The sequence below is a fragment of the Cebus imitator genome, unplaced genomic scaffold (genome assembly GCF_001604975.1).
Source record: "Cebus imitator isolate Cc_AM_T3 unplaced genomic scaffold, Cebus_imitator-1.0 Scaffold744, whole genome shotgun sequence".
Classification (NCBI taxonomy): domain Eukaryota; kingdom Metazoa; phylum Chordata; class Mammalia; order Primates; family Cebidae; genus Cebus; species Cebus imitator.
Window position 1 is genome coordinate 442,909 of NW_016108059.1, and position 21,084 is coordinate 463,992.

A 21,084-nucleotide genomic window follows, 5' to 3' on the forward strand; every position below is an offset into this window, starting at 1 on the left:
GACATAAGATATATTAAAAGTCTATTTGCAAACAGCATGGCTTAGTTTTGTATGTTTTGAACTTTAATATACATAGAATCATTCTCTGTAAATATTGCGCAATTTTTCCAGTCTTCTTTCAGTGGACATGTTTTATCCAGGATACAAGAATGCTGAATGTATTAGTAGCTGTAAAGAGTTTCTCTAGTGTTTATATCTAAAAGTAGCATTTCTGGTACTAGGGGACATTCATTTCTTCAGCTGCACTAAATATTACATAATTATCTTCTAAAGTGGTTATACTAATTTGCAATTCCCAGTAGTAGCATATAATTGTTCCTGTTCTTCACATTTTTGCCAACAATTGGCTATTGTCTGATGTCTTAAATTTTTCAGTTTGATTGGCCCTAAATAGTATCTGTCACATTGTGGCTTAAATTTTCATTCCTCTAGTGACTAATAACTTTGAGCATCTTTTCATATGTTTGTTTTTGAGACAAGGTCTCACTCTGTCACCCAGTTTGGAGTACAGTGGAGCATTCACAGTTCACTGCAGCCTCGACCTCCTAGGCTTAGGTTATCTACCTCAGCCTCCCAAGTATCTGGGACTACAGGTACATATCACCATGTGTAGCTAATTTTTATAATTTTTTCTTTTTGTAGAAACAGGGTTTTGCCATGCCACTTACATTTCTTCATCTGTGGAGTGCCTGTTTATGTCTTATGCTCAGTAGAATTTAATCAACAAGTGTAATTCAGATTTTAGAATATCAGACAAGAAGTTTGAAATACTACCATCATTATACTCGAGAAAGTAGGTGATATGATGAAGAAATATATTAGAGAAGTGATATCTTTTGAGACTATCTTATGTGTAATTGGAGAAAGAGTGGGGAGAAGGGAATATTTAAAGAGATGCTGGCTAAGAATTTTCCAAAAGTCAAAAAGATATCAATTCATAGATTCAAAAATATCTATGAACTGCAAGCAGGATAAATAACAAAGTAAACCTACGTAGATGCATCAGGGCAAAACTGACAAAAAGCAAAGAAAAACCCTAAAAGCTGTTGGGGGCAGGGGTGGACAGATACATTGCCTTCAAAGGAGCAATGATAAGACTCACAGATTACTTTTTCACAAAAGTAAAGGAATTTGTAAGACAGTGAAATAGCATCCCTAAAGTACTAAAGAAAATAATTGCTGAACTAAAATTTTGTTACCCAGTAAAAGTGTTCTTCATAAATGAAAGACTTCAGACTGACAAAAATTGGCAGAATTTGTCATGGCAAATTTGAAGCAAAAGAAATACTTGAGTTCGCCAGGCAGAAGAAGAATAATCCAAAATGAAAGTTTTGAAATGCAGAAGTTGAAATGCAGAAGAGTGAAGAACAATGGAAATTAAATATCATTTATAGGCAAACTGTAAATGGATATTGGTTGTAGGAAAATAATATTTGTTGATTTAAAAATATACATAAAATTTATGACAAAAAATATGAAGAGATAGAGTGAAATGCTTAAAATATGTTGCATTATCTGAAGTTATAAAAGTCCTAATTAGATTTTATTAAGTGAGGGATACATATTTCTAAAAGAAGAGCTAAAAAATGAATCCGTAAGAAGATAGAGGGTGAAAATTGAATGGCAAAATATTTGATTAAAAGAAAAGAGAAGAAGGAACATAGATGGAATGAGTAGAAAATCATAAGCTGGAAAGATTCAAATCTATACATATCATATCACCAATTGCTTTAAATATAAGTGGACCAAATGCTCTCATTCAAGACATATATTTAAAAACTGAATTTTAAAAAGTCCACAATATGTTTTGTAAGGGATACATTTTAAATATAATAACATAGGATCGTTTAATTCTAACATAAGGAAAATATATACTACAATAGTACAAAGTAAGAGAAAGCTGGTCTAGCAATACTTATATTAGGCAAACCAGACTTTAGGGTGAGAGGTATTTTATTGTAGGTCAAGAGTTTTCATAATTATAAAAGGGGGTTAATCTACCTGGAAGATGGCAACAGTTCTACATTTGTATGTACCTGGTAACACAGCAACAAATTATATAAAGAAAAAAATCAATATAACTAAAAAGAGAAATAGGTAAATCTATAATAATGATTAAAGATTTTACCATAACTCTCCTGAAAACTTATGGCGCAAACAGACTGAAAATAAGTAATAATGTAGAAGATTTGAGCAGCACAACCATTGCTATATTCTAGAACATTTCATCCAAAAAATTCAAAATATACACTATTTTCTACTGCACACAGAACATTTAGCCAAGTTGCTCATATGCTGGATTAAACTACAATTCTCAACACAGTCCAGAAGACTGTAACTGAGAATATGTTCTCTGACCACAGTGACATTAAGCTAGAAATAAAAAGATCAAAGGAAATGTCCCCAAATGAGTGAATATTATGTAGTATACTTCTCGTAACCCATGGTAAACTGGAGACCACAGTAAAATTAGAAAATATTTTGAAGTGAAAAATAGTGTACATATGACATATCAAAGTGTGGGATTTGGTGAAAGCCATGCTTAGAAATGTGTAACCACAGTTGTGTTTAGAAAAGAAGTCAAGAATAAATCTGCTCTCTAAATATTCCTTTCAAAAACTCAGTAGAAGAACAGGAAATCAAAGTGGAAGCAAGGAAATGAATAGAAATTAATGAAATGGGGGAAAATGTACAATAAAAATCAATTAAGCCAAAAGTCAGGTCTTTGAAAGGAACCCTCCCCCTTAACAAGTATTCAAGGGCAAAAAGAATAGACAGTAACTACCCATATCAGGAATTGAGAAAAGAGACAGGACTACGGATCCCAAAGACATTTAGAGAGATAAGAGGATAGTATGAACAATTTCGTGTGAATTTGAAAAAAGAACTTCCAAAACTGACACACTAAGAAACAAAAAATAGTAATAGTCTTATAGCTATTAGAGAAATTGAATCTGTAATAAAAAAACTGCCCACAAAGAAGGCTTCAGACCCATATATCTTTACATTTGAATTTTAGTAAACATTTTGAGAAGAAATAACACTAGTCTTACACAAAATTTTAGAAAACAGGAAGTGGCAAACATTTCTCACTTTTTTTTTTAATGAGACTAACATAATCTTGATCCTAAAAGCTTACCAGGATATTACAAGGACAAAATTAATTGGTCAGTCTTTTAAAACATTAAAGATGCATGTTTAAGATATTAAGCTTGTAAGCATCACAACCAAGTGTATTTACTAAACAGATGTAAGGTTGGTTATTTACCATATTAAAAGAGTAAAGGAGAAGAAAATCTTATCAATAGCTGGAGAAAAAGTCATACCTATTCATGGTAATACTTAATAACCTAAGACTAGACAAGAAACTTGTTAATCTAATAAGGAGTTTTTACATAAAGCCTATAAAAAAATTCTGAATGAAACTTTCCCCTGAGATCAGAAATGAGAGAAAGATGCCCTCTATTACCATTTCAACATTGTATTAGAGATGTTCTAGCCAATGTAATAGGGCAAGCAAAAGAAAGTGTATCATTTGGAAAGGAAAAAATAAAACTACTGTTATTTGCAGATAACACTGAAGTATTTAGAAAGCTAAAAAGTATCTACAGTGACCTATTAGGAATAAGTGGGTTTAGCAAGTTTGCTGGAAACAAAGTCAATATGTAAAAAATCAATGTTATTTCTCTACTACAGGTAATTAGGAAGTGAAAATTTTAAAGCTCTACAATTTACATTAGCATCTAAAATCAAATATCTAGCAGTACAATCAAAGAAATATGTCTTAGCATATAGAGAACTGTCAACTATTATCAAAAGTTAAGATCTACATAATTTGAGCAGTAAACTATTTCATTGATTGAAGAATCAATATTTTAAAGATACTAGTTTTGGCCAGATTGATCTGTAGATTCAGTATCATAAAAATTTCAGCAAGTTTTTCTTTTAGCCTTAGAAATCGAAATTTGTATGGAAATGTAACAGCCAAAAATAATTAAAATAATTTCGAAGAATAGCCAAAGGTAGAAGAACATACACTACCATATATTAAGACATTGTTACAAGAGTTACAGTAATTAAAACAGTGTAGTGTTAGTGCCAGAATAAATCAGTTTAGAGCATCCAGGACAAAAACATACATGGACAAAGGTGATATGTGACAGTTGATAACTACCAAGGAACAAGAGAAGAGGTGTTTTTCAGTAAATGTTGCTAGGTCAGTTTGAGCTCTATATGGGGGAAAAAATGAAACTTAAGAGGGTAACATAAAAGAATATCTTCAAGACTGAGACTGGCAAAAATGTCCGAAATAGGAAAGAGCACTAACCAAAAAGGGATAGACAGAAAAATCTGATGTTTTATTAAAAACAGCATTAAAGGAGTGAAAAGACATGACAAAGACTAGTGAGAAATACTTGTAATTTATATAATTGACAAAGGACTTATCCAGTATTTATAAACATCAGTAACAGATGATGGACAACCAAGTAAAGTACCAAAAGTTTAAATAGGAACTTTATAAAGAAAGATATCTAAATGCCCTTAAAACCATTAAAATGTATTCAACGTCACTGGTCTTTGAACAGTACAAGATAAAAATCACAATGAGATACTGCTAGCTAACCTGTCAAATGGCTAAAATGAAAAAAAAAAATGACTTTACCAAGTGTCGGCAAGAATATAGGGCCCTGGAATGCTCAAGTGGAAGTATGAATTGATATGACTACTTTGCAAACTGTTTGGAAATACAGGTTGAACATTCCTAATCTGTGAACATCCCTAATCTGAAATGCCTCAAAATCTGAACTTTTTGAGCCCTGACAGGACACCACAAGTGGAAAATTCTACACCTGACTTTATGTGACAACTCATACAGAATTATTTAAAACATTGTGTAAAATTACCTTCAGGCTGTGTATACAAAGTGCATGTGAAACATAAATGAATTTCATGTTTAGATGGTCCCATCCCCAACATCTCATTGTGTATATGCAAATATTTCAAAATCAAAACACTTATGGCCCCAAGCATTTCAGATAAGGGATACTAAAACCAGTATTTACTAATGCTGTTGTAATTCTCATATCCTCTGACCACTCAATTTGAAGCCTATGTATATATCCAGTGGGAATGGATACAAATGTATTCCAAAGGACATGTATAAAATCTTTACATCAGCATTATTTATAATTAAAAACTGGAAACTGCCCAGTGTCCTTCAGCAGTGAAATGAATAAATTGTATATTCATTCAATGGAATGCTGTGTGAGAATGTAAATTAACTACATAGAACGAGTCTCAAAAACAATGTTAAATGAAAGAACCCTGACACAAATTCATACTGTACAGATTATATATTAAGTTCAAAACTTATTTCTGTTGTTAAAATTAGGGTAGTAGCTATCTTTGGGAAAGGGTGAGTGGTTAGTGACTGGGAGGAAACACAGACTTCTGGGGTTCTGGCAGTCTGATCTGGATGATGGGTATGTGAGAGGACTACTTTGTGAAAATATATCAAAATGTACCTTGTCATTTGGCAGTTTTTTGTTTGTTGCAATTAAATAAATACTTTAAAAAAAATAGTTAACAAAAACCTATTGACCCAGCCCTCCCACTTTGGGGTTCTCTCTTAAACAAAAGAAAATGATTTAAGGATTCCTGAGCTGACTGTGTAATAGATGACAGGGTGTCCTATTACAGCATTGTTTGTAGTAGCAGAAGTGTCTGTTACTGAGAAAGTGGTTGAATAAGTCATGGAATATCTATTCTGTGGAGTGTTACACATTTATTTTAAAAGACTATCTGTTGACCTGAAGAATTGTTAAACATATTTAAAAAATGCAAACTAGAGTGTATTGTTTGTTTTCATTTTTGTTTAAAAATATATGTGCATAGGTTTTTATGTGAGCCTGGAGAACAGAGTGGAGAGGCATATTTACTGAAGTGAGAGTGAAATTAGCAGTTTGTGCAGGGACAATTATTGAATTTTTCTAGGTACATCCTTGTATAATGGTTTTCTCAGGTGCTGCTCTTACCACTAGCCTTTTGGCAGTTCATTGTATTGACAGCAGCCTCTTTGTCCTGTGATATTCAGCTAATATCAATCACTGATTGATGAAGGATTATGACTTATAGTAAAAGAAGTAACAGAGTGTTTAGAGAAAACTTACCTGGGTATTTCTGGATAATATGTAACTCATAAAATTAGCAGTGCAAGGGTTGGCACATTCCCTGGGCTCACTTGGGCCCTGAGGCTGAAGCAGGAGGATTCCTTGAACCTAGCAGTCTGAGGCCCTAGTGTTCTTGGTTGCTCCTGTGAATAGCCAGTGCATTCCAGCCTGGGCAAGACAGTGAGACTTTGTACTAAAAAAAAAAAAAAAAAAAAAAATTGATAGTGTGTGGCTATATCATGGGTGTTGTCAAATAGGATTATAATCATAAGGCAAATCAGATGAAGTATTTGTTCCTAATGTTAGGTATATGACTTGTTTCTTTGTTTCTTTCAAGAGGGAGCAAGAAAGCCAAATGGCTCGTCTTAAAAAACAGCAGGAAGAATTGGAACAGATGAGACTTCGTTACCTGGCTGCCGAGGAAAAAGATACAGTAAAAACTGAGCAGCAAGAATTGTTGGATATAAGAAATGAATTGAACAGGTATTATAACTAAAAGAGTGTTTCTTTCAAAAACTAAAGTTTGGTTCAGGGAAGGTACAACTTCAGGTCTCCCAAGGATAAAGTAAATCATATATAAAAATATATAAAATGTAGCAGACATATACAATAGAAAATCTATGGCAGCAGGGCACTGTGGCTCATGCCTGTAATCCTAGCACTCTGAGAGGCTGGTGGGAGGATCCTTTGAGCCCAAGAGTTCCAGGCTGCAGTGAACTATGATCAAGTCACACTGCACTCCAGCTTGGCGACAGCTTGGGTGACAGAGTGAGACCTTGTGTCAAATTTTAAGAGAAAGAAAAGAAAATCTATGACAAAGATCATTAAACTTTTTTTTTTTTTTTGCTATGAATACAGCTATGGAAAGTCCATTCAGCTCTCCTGTGTCCATTTATAGGATTAGTACTTTAAAATTTATTTTTGTGTGATGATTTCAGGATTATTGCTACTATTAAACTGAGTCTTGAATTATATAAAGTATAAGAAATTTCAAATTTAGTTATATTATTAATATCTGTCACATTAGCTCTTAGTGAGCCCATACTTTGTGTCAAGAGCTGTTTTAAATGTCTTACATTGCTCAGCTCATTTTTTTAAAATCTTCAAAGCTACTTTGTGAGAAAGATATTTTCACTATTTTAGAGATGAAGAGATTGAAAATTAAAGCTTAAATTTAAGATTATTCAAAGTCATATGGAGTTCGGATCTGATTCCAGAGACTGTATTTTTAACTACTATGCTACATTGGGCTTCTCTGAGTGCTGTGTTCATCGTAATCACAGCTTCAACAGTGTTTCATGTTAGAAAAGTAATCACAAAGAAGCAGCATAAAAATGAGCTCTAGTCTTTTTGGAGGGTGGTTTTGGGAGAAGACTTTTTAGCTTAGCTTATCGAGGGTCTAGTATATTTTTGTTTGAGGAAAGTGCAGTTTTAGTTAACTTGGACTGATTTAAAAAAATTCCATAGATTGGGTAGCTTAAACAGAAGTTTATTTTCTCACCGTACTAGAGGCTAGAAGTCAAAGATCATGGTGCCAGTGTGGTTGGTTTTAGAGGGCCACCTTCTCACTGTGTCATCTCTCTGGTGTCTCTTCTTACGAGAGCGCTAATCCCATGATGAGAGTTCACCCTCATGGCCTGATCTAAACCTGATTATCTCCCAAAGGTCCATCTCTAAATACCATCACATTGGAGGTTAGGGCTTCAGCATGTGAATTTAGCAGGAACACAGTTCAGAGCATACACATTACATTTGACATGGTGTCTTATGATTGTCTCCATGTATGAAGTAGAGAAAAATGTGATCACTATATTAAGTGGGTTCCTAGCTGAATTAAAACTGTATTTAAAAGATAATTGAAGAAATACCAGTTGTAAAAGGTCAGCTCTAAGTACTATGCTTAACAGGGCTCAATCCATGGTACTTTTATTCTCATTTATTCAGCAAATACTTACTTGGTATCTACAATGTTGTAGACTTGGAAGATATTACAAATTAATGAATTGTAATTTCCTTGCCTTCTAAAATTTTGCTGTCATATTTAGCACTTTTTTGGTTCCAGTTTAGCAAGTATCTATTTAGCTCCTGCTGTTTGATAAGTACTGTTTTGGTGGCTTAAAGATATCCATATTGCCTATCAAATTCATAGATCATACACAATTGAATATTACTAAATATTATCTTAATAAATATTAATTAATAAATTATGCTTCTGAGAGAAGTGAAACCAGCAAGATTAAATATATTAGAGACCAAAAAGGCTGAAAATCCCAAAAACCAGAATGCCTCTTCTCCTCTAAGGGATCATAACTCCTCGCCAGCAAGGGAAGAAAACTGGATAGATAATGATTTTAATGAAATGACAGAAGCAGGTTTCAGAAGGTGGATAATAACAAACTTCTCCAAGCTAAAAGAGCATGTTCTAACCCAATGCAAGAAAGCTAAAAACCTTGAAAAAAGGTTAGACAAATTGTTAACTAGAATAGTGTGTTAAGGGAAGAACATAAACAAACTGATGGAGCTGAAAAACACAGCACAAGAACTTAATGAAGCATACATAAGCTTCAACAGCCAAATCGATCAAGCAGAAGAAAGGATATCAGAGATTGAAGATGAACTCAATGAAATGAAGCAAGAAGACTAGAGAAAAAAGAGTGAAAAGAAACGAACAAATCCTCCAAGAAATACGAGATTACATGGAATGACCAAATCTACATTTGATCAGTGTACCTGAAAATGACGAGGAGAATGGAACCATGTTGGAAAACACTTTTCAGGATATTATCCAGGAGAAATTCCCCAAACTAGCAAGGCAGGCCAACATTCAAATTCAGGAAATACAGAGAACACCACAAAGATACTCTTCAAAAAGAGCAGTCCCGAGACACATAATCGTAAGATTGACCAAGGTTGAAATCAAGGAAAAAATGCTAAGTGCAGCCAGAGAGAAAGGTCAGGTTATCCACAAAGGGAAGCCCATCAGACTCAGCAGATCTCTCAGCAGAAACCCTACAAGCCAGAAGAGAGTGGTGGTCAATATTCGACATTCTTAAAGGAAATAATTTTCAGCCCAGAATTTCAGATCCAGACAAACTAAGCTTCATAAGTGAAGGAGACATAAAATCCTTTACAGACAAGCAAATGCTAAGAAATTGTGTCACCACGGGGCCTGCCTTACAAGAGCTCTGGAAGGAAGCACTAAATATGGAAAAGAACAACTGGTACCAGCCACTGCAAAAACGTACCAAATTATAAAGACCATTGTAGCTTTGAAGAAACTGCATCAACTAACGAGCAAAATAAACAGCTAGCATCATAATGGCAGGATCAAATTCACACATAACAATATTAACCTTAAATGTAAATGGGCTAAACTCCCCAATTAAAAGACACAGAATGGCAAATTGGATAAAGGGCCAAGACTTATTGGTGTGCTGTATTTAGGAGACCCATCTCACATGCAAAGACACACATAGGGTCAAAATAAAGGGAGGGAGCAAGATTTACCAAGCAAAAGAAAAGCAAATAAAAAGCAAGGGTTGCAATCCTACTCTCTGATAAAACAGACTTTAAAACAACAAAGACCAAAGAGATAAAGAAGGGCATAATATAATGGTAAAAGGATCAATGCAACAAGAAGAGCTAACTGTCCTAAATATATATGCACCCAATACAGGAACACCTGGATTCGTAACACAAGTCCTTAATGACCTACAAAGAGACTTAGACTCCCACACAATAGTAGTGGGAGACTTTAACACCCCACTATCATTATTAGACAGATCAATGTGACAGAAAATTAGCAAGGATATCCAGTATTTGAACTCAGCTCTGGACCAAGTGGACCTAATACACATCTACAGAACTTTCCACCCCAAATCAACAGAATTTACATTCTTCTCAGCACCACATCACATTTATTCTAAAATTGACCATATAATTGAGAGTAAAGCACTCCTCAGCAAATGCAAAGGAATGGAAATCAACACACAGTCTCTCAGACCACAATGCAATAAAATTAGAACTCAGGATTAAGAAATTCACTCAAAACCATATAGCTGCATGGAAACTGAACAATCTGTTCCTAAATGACTGCTGGATAAATAACGAAATGAAGGCAGAAATAGGTGTTCTTTGAATCCAATGAGAATGAACACAACATACCAGAATCTCTGCACATTTAAAGCAGCATATAGAGGGAAATTTATAGCACTAAATGTCCACAAGAGAAAGCAGGAAAGATCTAAAATCAACACCCTAACATGACAATTAAAAGAACTAGAGAAGCAAGAGCAAATAAATGCAAAAGCTAGCACAAGAAATAACTAAGATGAGAGCAGAACTGAAGGAGACAGACACACAAAAATCCCTTCAAAAAAATCATTGAATCCAGGAGCTTGTTTTTTGAAAAGTTCAACAAAATAGATAGACCGCTAGCCAGATTAATAAAGAGAGAAGAATCAAATAGATATAGAAAAAATGATAAAGGGGATATCACCATCAATCCCACAGAAATACAATCTACCATCAGAGAATACTATAAACACCTCTACGCAAATATACCAGAAAATCTAGAAGAAATGGATAAATTCCAGGACACTTACATCCTCCCAAGACTAAACCAGAAAGAAGTCGAATCCTTGAATAGACCAATAGCAAGTTCTGAAACTGAGGCAGCAATTAATGGCCTACCAACCAAAAAAGTCCAGGACCAGACAGTTTCACAGCCGAATTCTACCAGACGGCACAAAGAGAAGCTGGTACCCTTCCTTCTGAAACTATTCCAAATAATAGAAAAAGAGGGAATCCTCCCTAACTCATTTTATGAGGCCAGCATCTTCCTGATACCAAAACCTGGCAGAGACACAACAGAAAAAGAAAATGTCAGGCCAATATCCCTGATGAACATCGATGTGAAAATCCTCAATAAAATACTGGCAAACTGAATCTAGCAGCACATCAAAAAGCTTGTCCATGACAATCAATTCAGCTTCAACCCTGGGATGCAAGCCTGGTTCAACATACACAAATCAATAAATGTAATCCATCGCATAAACAGAACCAGTGACAAAAACCACAAGGTTATCTCAATAGATGCAGAGAAGGCCTTTGACAAAATTCAATAGCCCTTCATGCTAAAAACTCTCAATAAACTAAGTATTGATGGAATGTATTTCAAAATAATAAGAGCTTTTTGTGACAAGCCTTCAGCCAATATCATACTGAATGAGCAAAAACTGGGCACATTCTCTTTGAAAACCAGCATGAGACAAGGATGCCCTCTCTCATCACTCCTATTCAACATAGTATTGGAAGTTCTGGCCAGGGCAGTCAGGCAAGAGAAAGAAATAAAGGGTATTCAATTAGGAAAAGAGGAAGTCAGATTGTCTCTGTTTGCAGATAACATGATTGTATATTTAGAAGACCCCATCATCTCAGCCCAAAATCTAGTTAAGCTGAAAAGCAACTTCAGCAAAGTCTTAGGATACAAAATCAACGTGCAAAAATCACAAGCATTCCAATACACCAGTGACAGACAAACAGCCAAATTATGAGTGAAATCCCATTCACAATTGCTACAAAGAGAATAAAATACCTATGAATACAACTTACAAGGGGTGTGAAGGACCTCTTCAAAGGAGAACTAAAAACCCCTTCTCAAGGAGATAAGGACACAAATAAATGGAAAAACATTCCATGCTCATGGTTAGGAGGAATCAATATTGTGAAAGTAATTTATAGATTCAATGTTATCCCCATCAAGCTACCATTGACTTTCTTCAGAGAATTAGGAAAAACTACTTTCAATTTCATATGGAACCAAAACAGAGCCCACATAGCCAAGACAATCCTAAGCAAAAAGAACAAAGCTGGAGGCATCATGCTACCTGTCTTCGAACTATACTGCAAGACTGCAGTAATCAAAGCAGCATGATACTGGTACCAAAATAGATATACAGACCAATGGAACAAAACAGAGGCCTCAGAAATAATGCCACACATCTACAACCATCTGATGTTTGACAAAAGTGACAAAAACAAGCAATGGGGAAAGGATTCCCTATTTAATAAATGCTAGCCATATGCAGAAAGCTGAAACTGGATCACTTCCTTACACTCTATACAGTTTAAGTCTTTAATCCATCTTGCATTAAAGATGGATTAAAGATCCATTGAGCCCAGGAGTTAGAGACCAGCCTGGTAAACATAGTGAAACGCCATCTCTGCAAAACTACCCCCCCACACACACACACACACAAAATTAGCTGGGCATTGTGGCATGTGCCTGTAGTCCCAGCTACTCGGAAGGCTGAGGCAGGCAGATCCACTGAGCCCAGGAGGCCGAGGTTGCAGCGAACTGTGACTCAAGATGAGTCTTTTAACTCAAGATGGGTTAAAGAGTTAAACATAAGACCAAAAGCCATAAAAACCCTAGAAGAAAACCTAGGCAATACCATTCAGGACATAGGCATGGGCAAAGACTTCATGACTAAAACACCAAAAGCAATGGCAACAAAAGCCAAAATTGACAAATGGCAGCTAATTAAATTAAAGAGCTTCTGCACAGCAAAGGAAACTATCATCAGAGTGAACAGGCAACCTACTGAGGGGGAGAAAATTTTTTGCAATGTCTCCATCCAACAAAGGGCTAATATCCAGAATCTACAAAGAACTTAAACAAATTTACAAGAAAAAAAAACCCCACTAAAAAGTTGGCAAAGGACATGAAGAGACTGTTCTCAAAAAGAGACATTTATGCAGCCAACAAAAAATGAAAAAAAGCTCATCATCACTGGTCATTGGAGAAATGCAAATCAAAACCACAATGAGATACCATCTCATGCTAGTTAGAGTGCTGATCATTAAAAAAGTGAGGAGACAACAGATACTGGAGAGGATGTGGAGAAATAGGAACACTTTTGCACTGTTGGTGGGAGTATAAATCAGTTCAACCATGGTGGAAGACAGTATGGCAATTCCTCAAGGATCTAGAACTAGAAATACCATTTGATCCAGCAATCCCATTACTGGGTATATACCTGAAGAATTATAAATCATTCTGTTATAAAGACACATGCACATATATGTTTATTGCAGCACTGTTCACAATAGTAAAGTCTTGGAACCAATCCAAATGCCCATAAGGATAGACTAGTTAAAATGTGGCACATTTACCCCATGGAATACTATGCAGCCATAAAAAAGGATGAGTTCGTGTCCTTTGCAGGGAGATGGATGAAGCTGGAAACCATGATTCTCAGCAAACTGACACAAGAACAGAAAACCAAACACCGCATGTTCTCACTCATAAGTGGGAGTTGAACAATGAGAACATGAAGACACAAGGAGGGGGACATCACACACTGGGGCCTTTCGGGGCTGGGGGTTTAGGGGAAGGATAGCATTAGGAGAAACACATAATGTAGACAAAGTGGTGATGTATGTAGCAGACCACCATGGCGCATGTATACCTATGTAAAAAACATGCACATTCTGCATATGTACCACAGAGCTTAAAATATAATATATATAATATATAGAGAGAGGACAAAAGCAGAATCCTGTGTATAAGCAGTAAGAAAAATCACTTAAGTGATAGATAAGACATAAAACAGTTCATGTGAAACAGCTCAGGAAGATGTATGTGGCCACTAATAATTGTTTGATTTGGCTGCCAAAGAGTCAGTGCAGTTAGGGACATTCATAGAAGTAGTGTTCAGTATTCAGTGCTGGTAAATCACCTCTGGATGTTCTTACCAATGTGCAACACAATTTAAGGGAAATCAGCTACCTAGAGAGCTTCTAATGGAATATGACCAGGTCAGTAAGGGGCAATATATCATGCCATCCAAGAAGTGGTTAGGAGAGTGAGGGATATTGAACTTGGAGAACTCTTGGGAAAAGTGGTCGATAGCTGTCTTCAGATATCTGGAGGGCTACCATATTAAGAAGTAAATGGGCTTCTCCTCTTAGGCAGTATCATAGCCAATTGAAAATGTAAAGAGGCATACCAAGTTCAGTATAAGAAGGAACTTTCTAGTTAGAGCAGTTCTACAAAGTAGTATGTTCCTAGTAGCAGAGAGTGTGCTTGTAGAGTCCAGAGCAGCAGTTGTCAGGAATGTTCTAAAAGTTTCCTTTAACAACTTTATGGGCTTCTTCAGCTATCAGGTCCTAAAATTCTATTGTGATCTTGACTAATAATTGCATTTATTAAAGATTTGGTAGAGATGATCTATCAGTTGTGCAAAAATTGCATTTGTCCTACATGTATAGATAGATGACGCACAGAAGGGAAATGGTTAATTTTCTTGTACATTGTTTAACATCGCGTGTCATTAATTTACCTAGAGGACCTCATCTTACAAGGCAGCTGTAAGAATTAGCATAGAGGAAACAACTCTTCAGAAATCTACCCTTCCTTGTCTACATGAATTGCTCAAATTTCTTGGAAAGACTTGGTACCAGTGTCTCATTCACCACTCCATTTCCCACCCAGGTCCCAGAGTACAGTGCCCTGCACCATTTCAGCTTTTTGTTTTGGAACAGATAAAGACATTTGGTATCTTTGGACTGTAGTTTCTTTCTTAATGAGGAATTATAGGAGTTTCATGTTTCAGAGGGTCATCTGAGCAAATGAAAGTGTGTACTGCCAACAGTCGTGTACCCTCTGGGGCCCATCCTGGTCTATCAGAACAGGATTTGTTCCTCACTACATCTTTCTCCTTCCCCTTCACCCTGTGTATAAATTCAGAAATGGACTTTGGCTTCTCTGTGGCTTTTTTCCTCTGAAGACTATCTCAGAGGAGGGACTTAGACTTAACTGCTTTGTCTTATAATCAAGACAAAATTTAGGAATTGTTGCAAATTAAAACAATTTTGTAGCCACTATTATAGAGAAATATAAAATTATATCCTAATTGCACATTCTAAATTAAATTAAAACATATTCCATGTCCAAACTTAGCCTTATTATCACTTAGTAAGTATACTTAGTAAGTAGGCCAGGTACAGTGGCTCATGCCTGTAATCCCAGCACTTTGGCAGGCCAAGGCAGGCACATTGCTTGAGCCCAGGAGTTAGAGACCAGCCTGGGAACATAGTGAAATGCTGTCATATATATACACACACACACACACACACACACACACACACACATATATATATGTATATGTATATGTGTGTGTATGTATGTGTATATATATATATGTGTGTGTGTGTATATATGTGTGTATATATATACACCACACACACGCATACAAAAATTAGCTGGGCATGGTGGCACATGCCTATAGTCCCAGCTACTCAGTAGGCTGAGGCAGGCAGATCCATTGAGTCCAGGAGGTCGAGGCTGCAGTGAACTGTGATTGCATCACTGCACTCCAGCCTGGGCGACAGAGTGAGACTTTGTCTCAAACAAACAAAATATACTAAGTGTTATTATTACTGCTCCATTTTCAAGACAGTTTGATAATAGTATTTTATTGGAAATACCCAAATCCCAGGTCAGCATCTACTCTCTTTTTTTCATCTACAAATGAGATGATAACAAACATAACTTGAAGATATCCATATAAAACCTTAACATGCATATGCCCTTTGAAACCACACATATTTATAGAATTTTACCTTCTACAAATAATTAGAGACATAAGCTCCATAATGGTAGGGAATTTTCTTCTTGGTTCACTCACTGCAGTATCCCCTTAGCTTGTTTGGCACAAATAAATTTTTGTTGAATGAAGTTTTTAAATGTATGTCCAAAACAACAATAACAAGGTTTAAGAGCAACCTAAAGATGAATAATAAAGGATGAATAAATGATGATACCCCAAATGAGAGATTATAAAACCATTTAGAAGAACATTTAAGGATATAAAAAAAATTTACTGTATAAATGAGAAAAGTAGTATACAGCATTGCATATGTAGTATCATTAATTTTTTTAAAAAAATACATATTTTAAGTACATATATGCATTTTTAAAACTTGAAAATAAAGAAAAATATTATTCAAATTAGGGTAAGATTACAGTTGATTTTTATTTTCTTCTTTACACAGCTCCAAAATATCTACAGTTTTTATGTATTTTGTAATTAGAAAAACAAGTATTGTTTTTAAAGTTGCCTTTTATAAATGTGCAGACTCTGACTAGCCAAGTGGAATATTGTTGTTGTTTTTTTCTTCCTGAAAATATTACTAAAACCTTATTTTACCATTGAATCATTTTGTTTTTAAATTATGCTGTTAAGAAAACCAACACAGTTGCTAGAGTGGCATTTGTTCTTGACTTCTCAGGTTAAGGCAACAAGAACAAAAACAATACCAGGATTCCAGAGAGATTGCAAGTGGAAAAAAGGATGGCCCACATGGCAGTGTATTGGAAGAAGGCTTGGGTGATTATTTGACTCGCCTAATAGAGGAAAGGGATACTTTGATGAGAACGGGTGTGTATAATCACGACGATCGAATAATAAGTGAACTCAACCGACAGATCAGAGAGATTTTGGCAAAAAACAATGCCAGTAATTAATAACATTTGGGAAAGCTTTATAGAGACTCTAAGTCTAAATTTTAATTTCATTGTAAAACCCTCAAAAGTGAGGAAAATGGATGTTTTAAAATGCTATTTTCAATTTTTATAAGCAAAATTTTGTATGTTATTGTATAGTATTTATTTGATCTTATTTACTTTATGCTACCTCTCCCATACTGGTTTTATTTGTAATTTGTATTTTATATACCCATTTTAAATGACTTTTCAGTGTTTTTCATAGTTTATAATCTGATGGCTAACTTTCAAAACAGCTTTTCACTAAGTTTGTTGTAGGAGAAATTACTACAGTAATTTCCAGTTCTACAATGTTTCATATTGAGCCAAAAAATTATATCTTGCACTTTAAAAATGCTGCGTCCTATTCCATTTGAATGTAAATGTCTTTAAAGTTGAGACCAGTTGTAACCAGTTTAACACATTTTGGATGACCTCTTTTCCTTAACTTACAGTATTTGCAAGTGATATGTTTCAAAAGAAAGATCAGTACAGACAAGCCATATGACATATTGGGTGACAAATTGGTCATTTATTTAAATAAAGTTAATGCAGATTAAATTTGTTTCAAGAGCTATTGGATTTTCAAATTTCCAGTGTACTCATAATTTTTAAGAACATGAAGTGCTAGCTTAATATAGTTTTCTCTGTCGGTTTCTTGCTCAAGTTTGCATTGTTTTCTTTTGTTAAAATTAGAGATTTATTTGCCAGTTATGCTAATACTAGCTGTAGCTTAAACCCTCTGTAATAGAACATGGAAACAGACACATAAAGACATTAGCTGAAAAAATAGAGTGAAAATCAACCATTTTTTACTCCCCCTAATTTCAGTCTTTTTCAAAAGTGCACGAGATTCAGTCATTGGATTTATGCAGTGCCATGTCTGTATAAACTCTAAGAGTTCTTTTATATCATATTCTTCAGAGCCAACATTTCTCCTCAAAGCAATGCTCTCTAGCCCCTTTTACAGAATACTCGAAAAGTTTTAGCAAATTCACAGATTAGGTTGAATTTCAAAATATATGTAGTTTAAAAAGTTCTGATTTCCAAATATAATAAATTTATGTATATACTTTAGGAAGTTACCAATAGCTTCCATCAAAGCAGAATAGGGTATATGGTAACATTAATTTCTTGTCATTTTAAATGAGATATATTTCTTTTTATGGAAATTAAAGTCCCTATATTTATTATATATATTTTTTCTTATTAACAAAGTATTAATCTTCTAAAAAATAACAGCAGTAAATAATAAATTACGGAATGAGAGGATAATGAATCTGTGAATCATAGCAGGAATTTGCAATATTAATTATGATTAGCTATTTTTCTCTCACTGATTTTTGTGCCACTTGAATGGAACAGAAGTATGCCTTTTGTTTTGGAAGGTCTGGGGTAAAATGCTATTTTTTACCTCAGATTATTATTTTTTTGACTATTTACCTTCAATTGCATTGTGTGTTGCTTGTGACTGTTTTCAAACACTAGAGGGGGCCTCTGATTTAAAGAAACAAAAAGGACTTTTCTAAAATGGATGTGTAGTTTATTTTGCCTTCTGTAAAGCTCTTTTGGCTATTGTAATTTAACAAATAAAATCATAATTGCGTGCATCTCTGAGTTCTTGAGCAACCTGTTACTTTTGTTTCTAAACAGAGCGGGCAAAGTGTTTGAGTTTTCCTATTGCAGAAGACCTTTTTTTTCCTCAAGTGTTCACATACTATTTTTTTCTTACAATTAGGGGAGTCTGAAATCTTAACACTCTTCTGCAGTCCTTTTAGCAATACCCATTCCATTTGTAAATGCCATAGAATGTATTTACAGTGATTTTGCCTAGGACTTAATGAGTATGACCACATGACTAAATCAGTGAGTGGGTTGCAGGCATGGCTGGGTGAATACGTTTCCTAATAACAGGAGACCTTGTATCAAATATTTTAAGGTGAAATAAGATTAACCTTTAAAATTTCTCTGATTTTTCATGGAGAAAGTCTAGTTTCCATGTTTAAGGCAGGCATGTACTGCATAGGAGGGGTGTCTAATGTCTACCAGGTATGTCTAATACCATGTCTGTATAAATATAGGAGTTCCCTTGCAGATAAATCCTAGTAATTTCTATCTGGACCTGAATTCCTGTTGCTTCAAGCAGATGTGTGAGTAGTAATTTAAGGACGTATTAGGGGCTTTGCTGATGGGGAGACAGTCTCATCTGACCAGATGATTTTCTCCTCTACTTCTTATCCAGATGCTGCCCAGCCTGAATCTGGGTTCACAGATTGCCCCAGTATATATTGCTTGTTTGCAGCCACTTCAGAATGGACTAACCTGTTTTTTATAGTTTATAAGAAGGGCCCTCTGGTAGCTACATATGAACTTAAAAGATATGTTCTCAGTACCATTGTATCTAGCTTGATGGAATACCTAATTTTTTAATTTTTAAAATTGACCATTCTTCTGCCTCAGCCTCCCAAGTAGCTGGGACTACAGGTGTGCACCACCACACCCGGCTAAATTTTGAATTTTTAGTAGAGACAAGGTTTCGCTATATTGGCCAGGCTGGTTTCAAACTCCTGACCTCGTGATCTACCCACCTTGGCCTCCCAAAGTGCTGAGATTACAGGCGTGAGCCACTGCACCTGGCCACAACGACTAATCTTTCTGTCTCTGGATTTGCGTATTTTGGATTCATATAAATGGAATCCCAAATTGGATATTTAAAATAGAAAATATTAGAAAACCTAAGGGATTTTTTTTCTATTACTGGTTTCTATAAGATGTTTTATCAGATGTTGAATGAAATGATACAAAGATCCAGAAGGCCGACATAAGGGCATAAGATTCATGAACCATTGAGAATAGAGTTCAACTTCTCTTGTATCCATCCCCTGTAAAGCACTGACTAAAAATAATAGTGAAAAGTAGATAATGCTCTAACAATTCTGGTACTGAAAATGGGTAACTGACAAAGCTTGTGTCGTATCATCGGTATCTCATCAAAATTGCAAACTTTTCTATGGTTTACAGGGTTTGGGGATAAAGTGAAGCAGTGTCAACCAGAATGTGAGGTCTGTGAGGGCATCAACCAGGTCTATCTTAGTTTCTTCTAGAACTAAAAGAGTGCCGGCCATATGTAGGCACTCTGATAATATTTGCTAAATTCATAAAAAAATAAAAGATTATATATGGTCTGTGAAAATAGATGTAAACAATTTTGATGGCTGAAGTGCAGAGGAAAACACACCCCCGTGGCCTCACTGACAGGTTTATGAACCTGTGGTCTGGCTGCCCAGGCCCTATAGAAGTGGAGGAGTTCTGTTTGTTGGATTTTTACTTAAAAAAAAAAAAAAGTTTGCTTTAAATTCAAAACTATCGTGGGGGAAGGAGGAACAGGAAATTACTGTTCAATAGATCCAGAGTTGCTGTTTGGGATGGTGAAAAAGCTCTGGATTATGAATAATGGAAATAATTGCACAGCACTGTGAATAATTCTACTGAATTGTACACTTAAAAATAATTAAGATGACCAGGTGCAGTGGCTCATGCCTGTAATCCCAGCACTTTGGGAGGCTGAGGGAGGCGGATCACAAGGTCAGGAGATCGAGACCATCTGGATAACAGTGAAAAACCATCTCAACTAAAAATACAAAGAATTAGCAGAGCGTGGTGGCACGCATCTGTAGTCCCAGCTACTCAGGAGGCTGTGGCAGGAGGATCGCTTGAACCTGGGAGGTGGAGATTGCAGTGAGCCAAGATCATGCCATTGCACTCCAGCCTGGGCAACGGAGGGAGACTCCATCTCAATCAATTAATCAATCAAAATAATTAAGATGGTACATTTTATGTTCTATATATTTTACTACAGTTTTTTAAAAATTTGCTTCAACTTCTGCCTCAAATCTCCCTACCCAGTGTTCTCATGCTGAAAGTTTTCTGCACAAGAGTCATTTGTCATTTCTGAAGATAACATCTTGTCATTCCTCGATTGTAGAAATGGATCAAAGATGCTTCATTAAATGTTTATAGCAGCTTTAACAAAATCTGAAATGAGTGAAAACTAATGGCTACATTTAAATCCTGAGTTCCAAAGGTAAATTGTAGCTCCTTGAAACTTAGAATTGTATTGCCTTCATGTTTTATAAAATTATGTCTTGTTATCCTTAATGACAATTTAAAATAAAATTGGTTTTTTACCTTTGGCAAATAGTCCAGACTATTGATCTAAATTGGAGACAGAATTAAAAAAAATACACACACACACAAAACAGATTACTAGTACCCTAAATTAGGCTTAGTATATTTTTTGGTGGTAGGTAAGTCTTACTGTTGGCTAGTGGTCTTATTAACCAATAAAGTGGTTTGTGTAAGAGT

The 21,084-nt window shown here is 35.3% G+C and overlaps 1 protein-coding gene and 1 long non-coding RNA gene across 4 annotated transcripts in view; both read left to right on the plus strand.

Annotated features, from left to right (window-relative positions):
- CEP120 (centrosomal protein 120) overlaps window positions 1–18,336 on the plus strand; it is an 80,769-nt gene extending 62,433 nt beyond the window's left edge. For all 3 annotated transcript variants that reach the window (XM_037735187.1, XM_017519438.2, XM_017519440.2), the window contains 2 exons: window positions 6,508–6,653; window positions 16,467–18,336. In XM_037735187.1, coding sequence (XP_037591115.1) covers window positions 6,508–6,653; window positions 16,467–16,701 — 381 coding nt within the window. In that variant the 3' untranslated portion in view covers window positions 16,702–18,336. The remainder of the gene's footprint in view (window positions 1–6,507; window positions 6,654–16,466) is intronic.
- A 1,074-nt stretch (window positions 18,337–19,410) lies between these two features.
- LOC108296841 lies at window positions 19,411–20,063 on the plus strand. The gene is made up of 2 exons (XR_001822000.1): window positions 19,411–19,764; window positions 19,803–20,063. It is a non-coding gene; the product is annotated as an uncharacterized LOC108296841 (long non-coding RNA).
- Window positions 20,064–21,084: the final 1,021 nt, after the last annotated feature.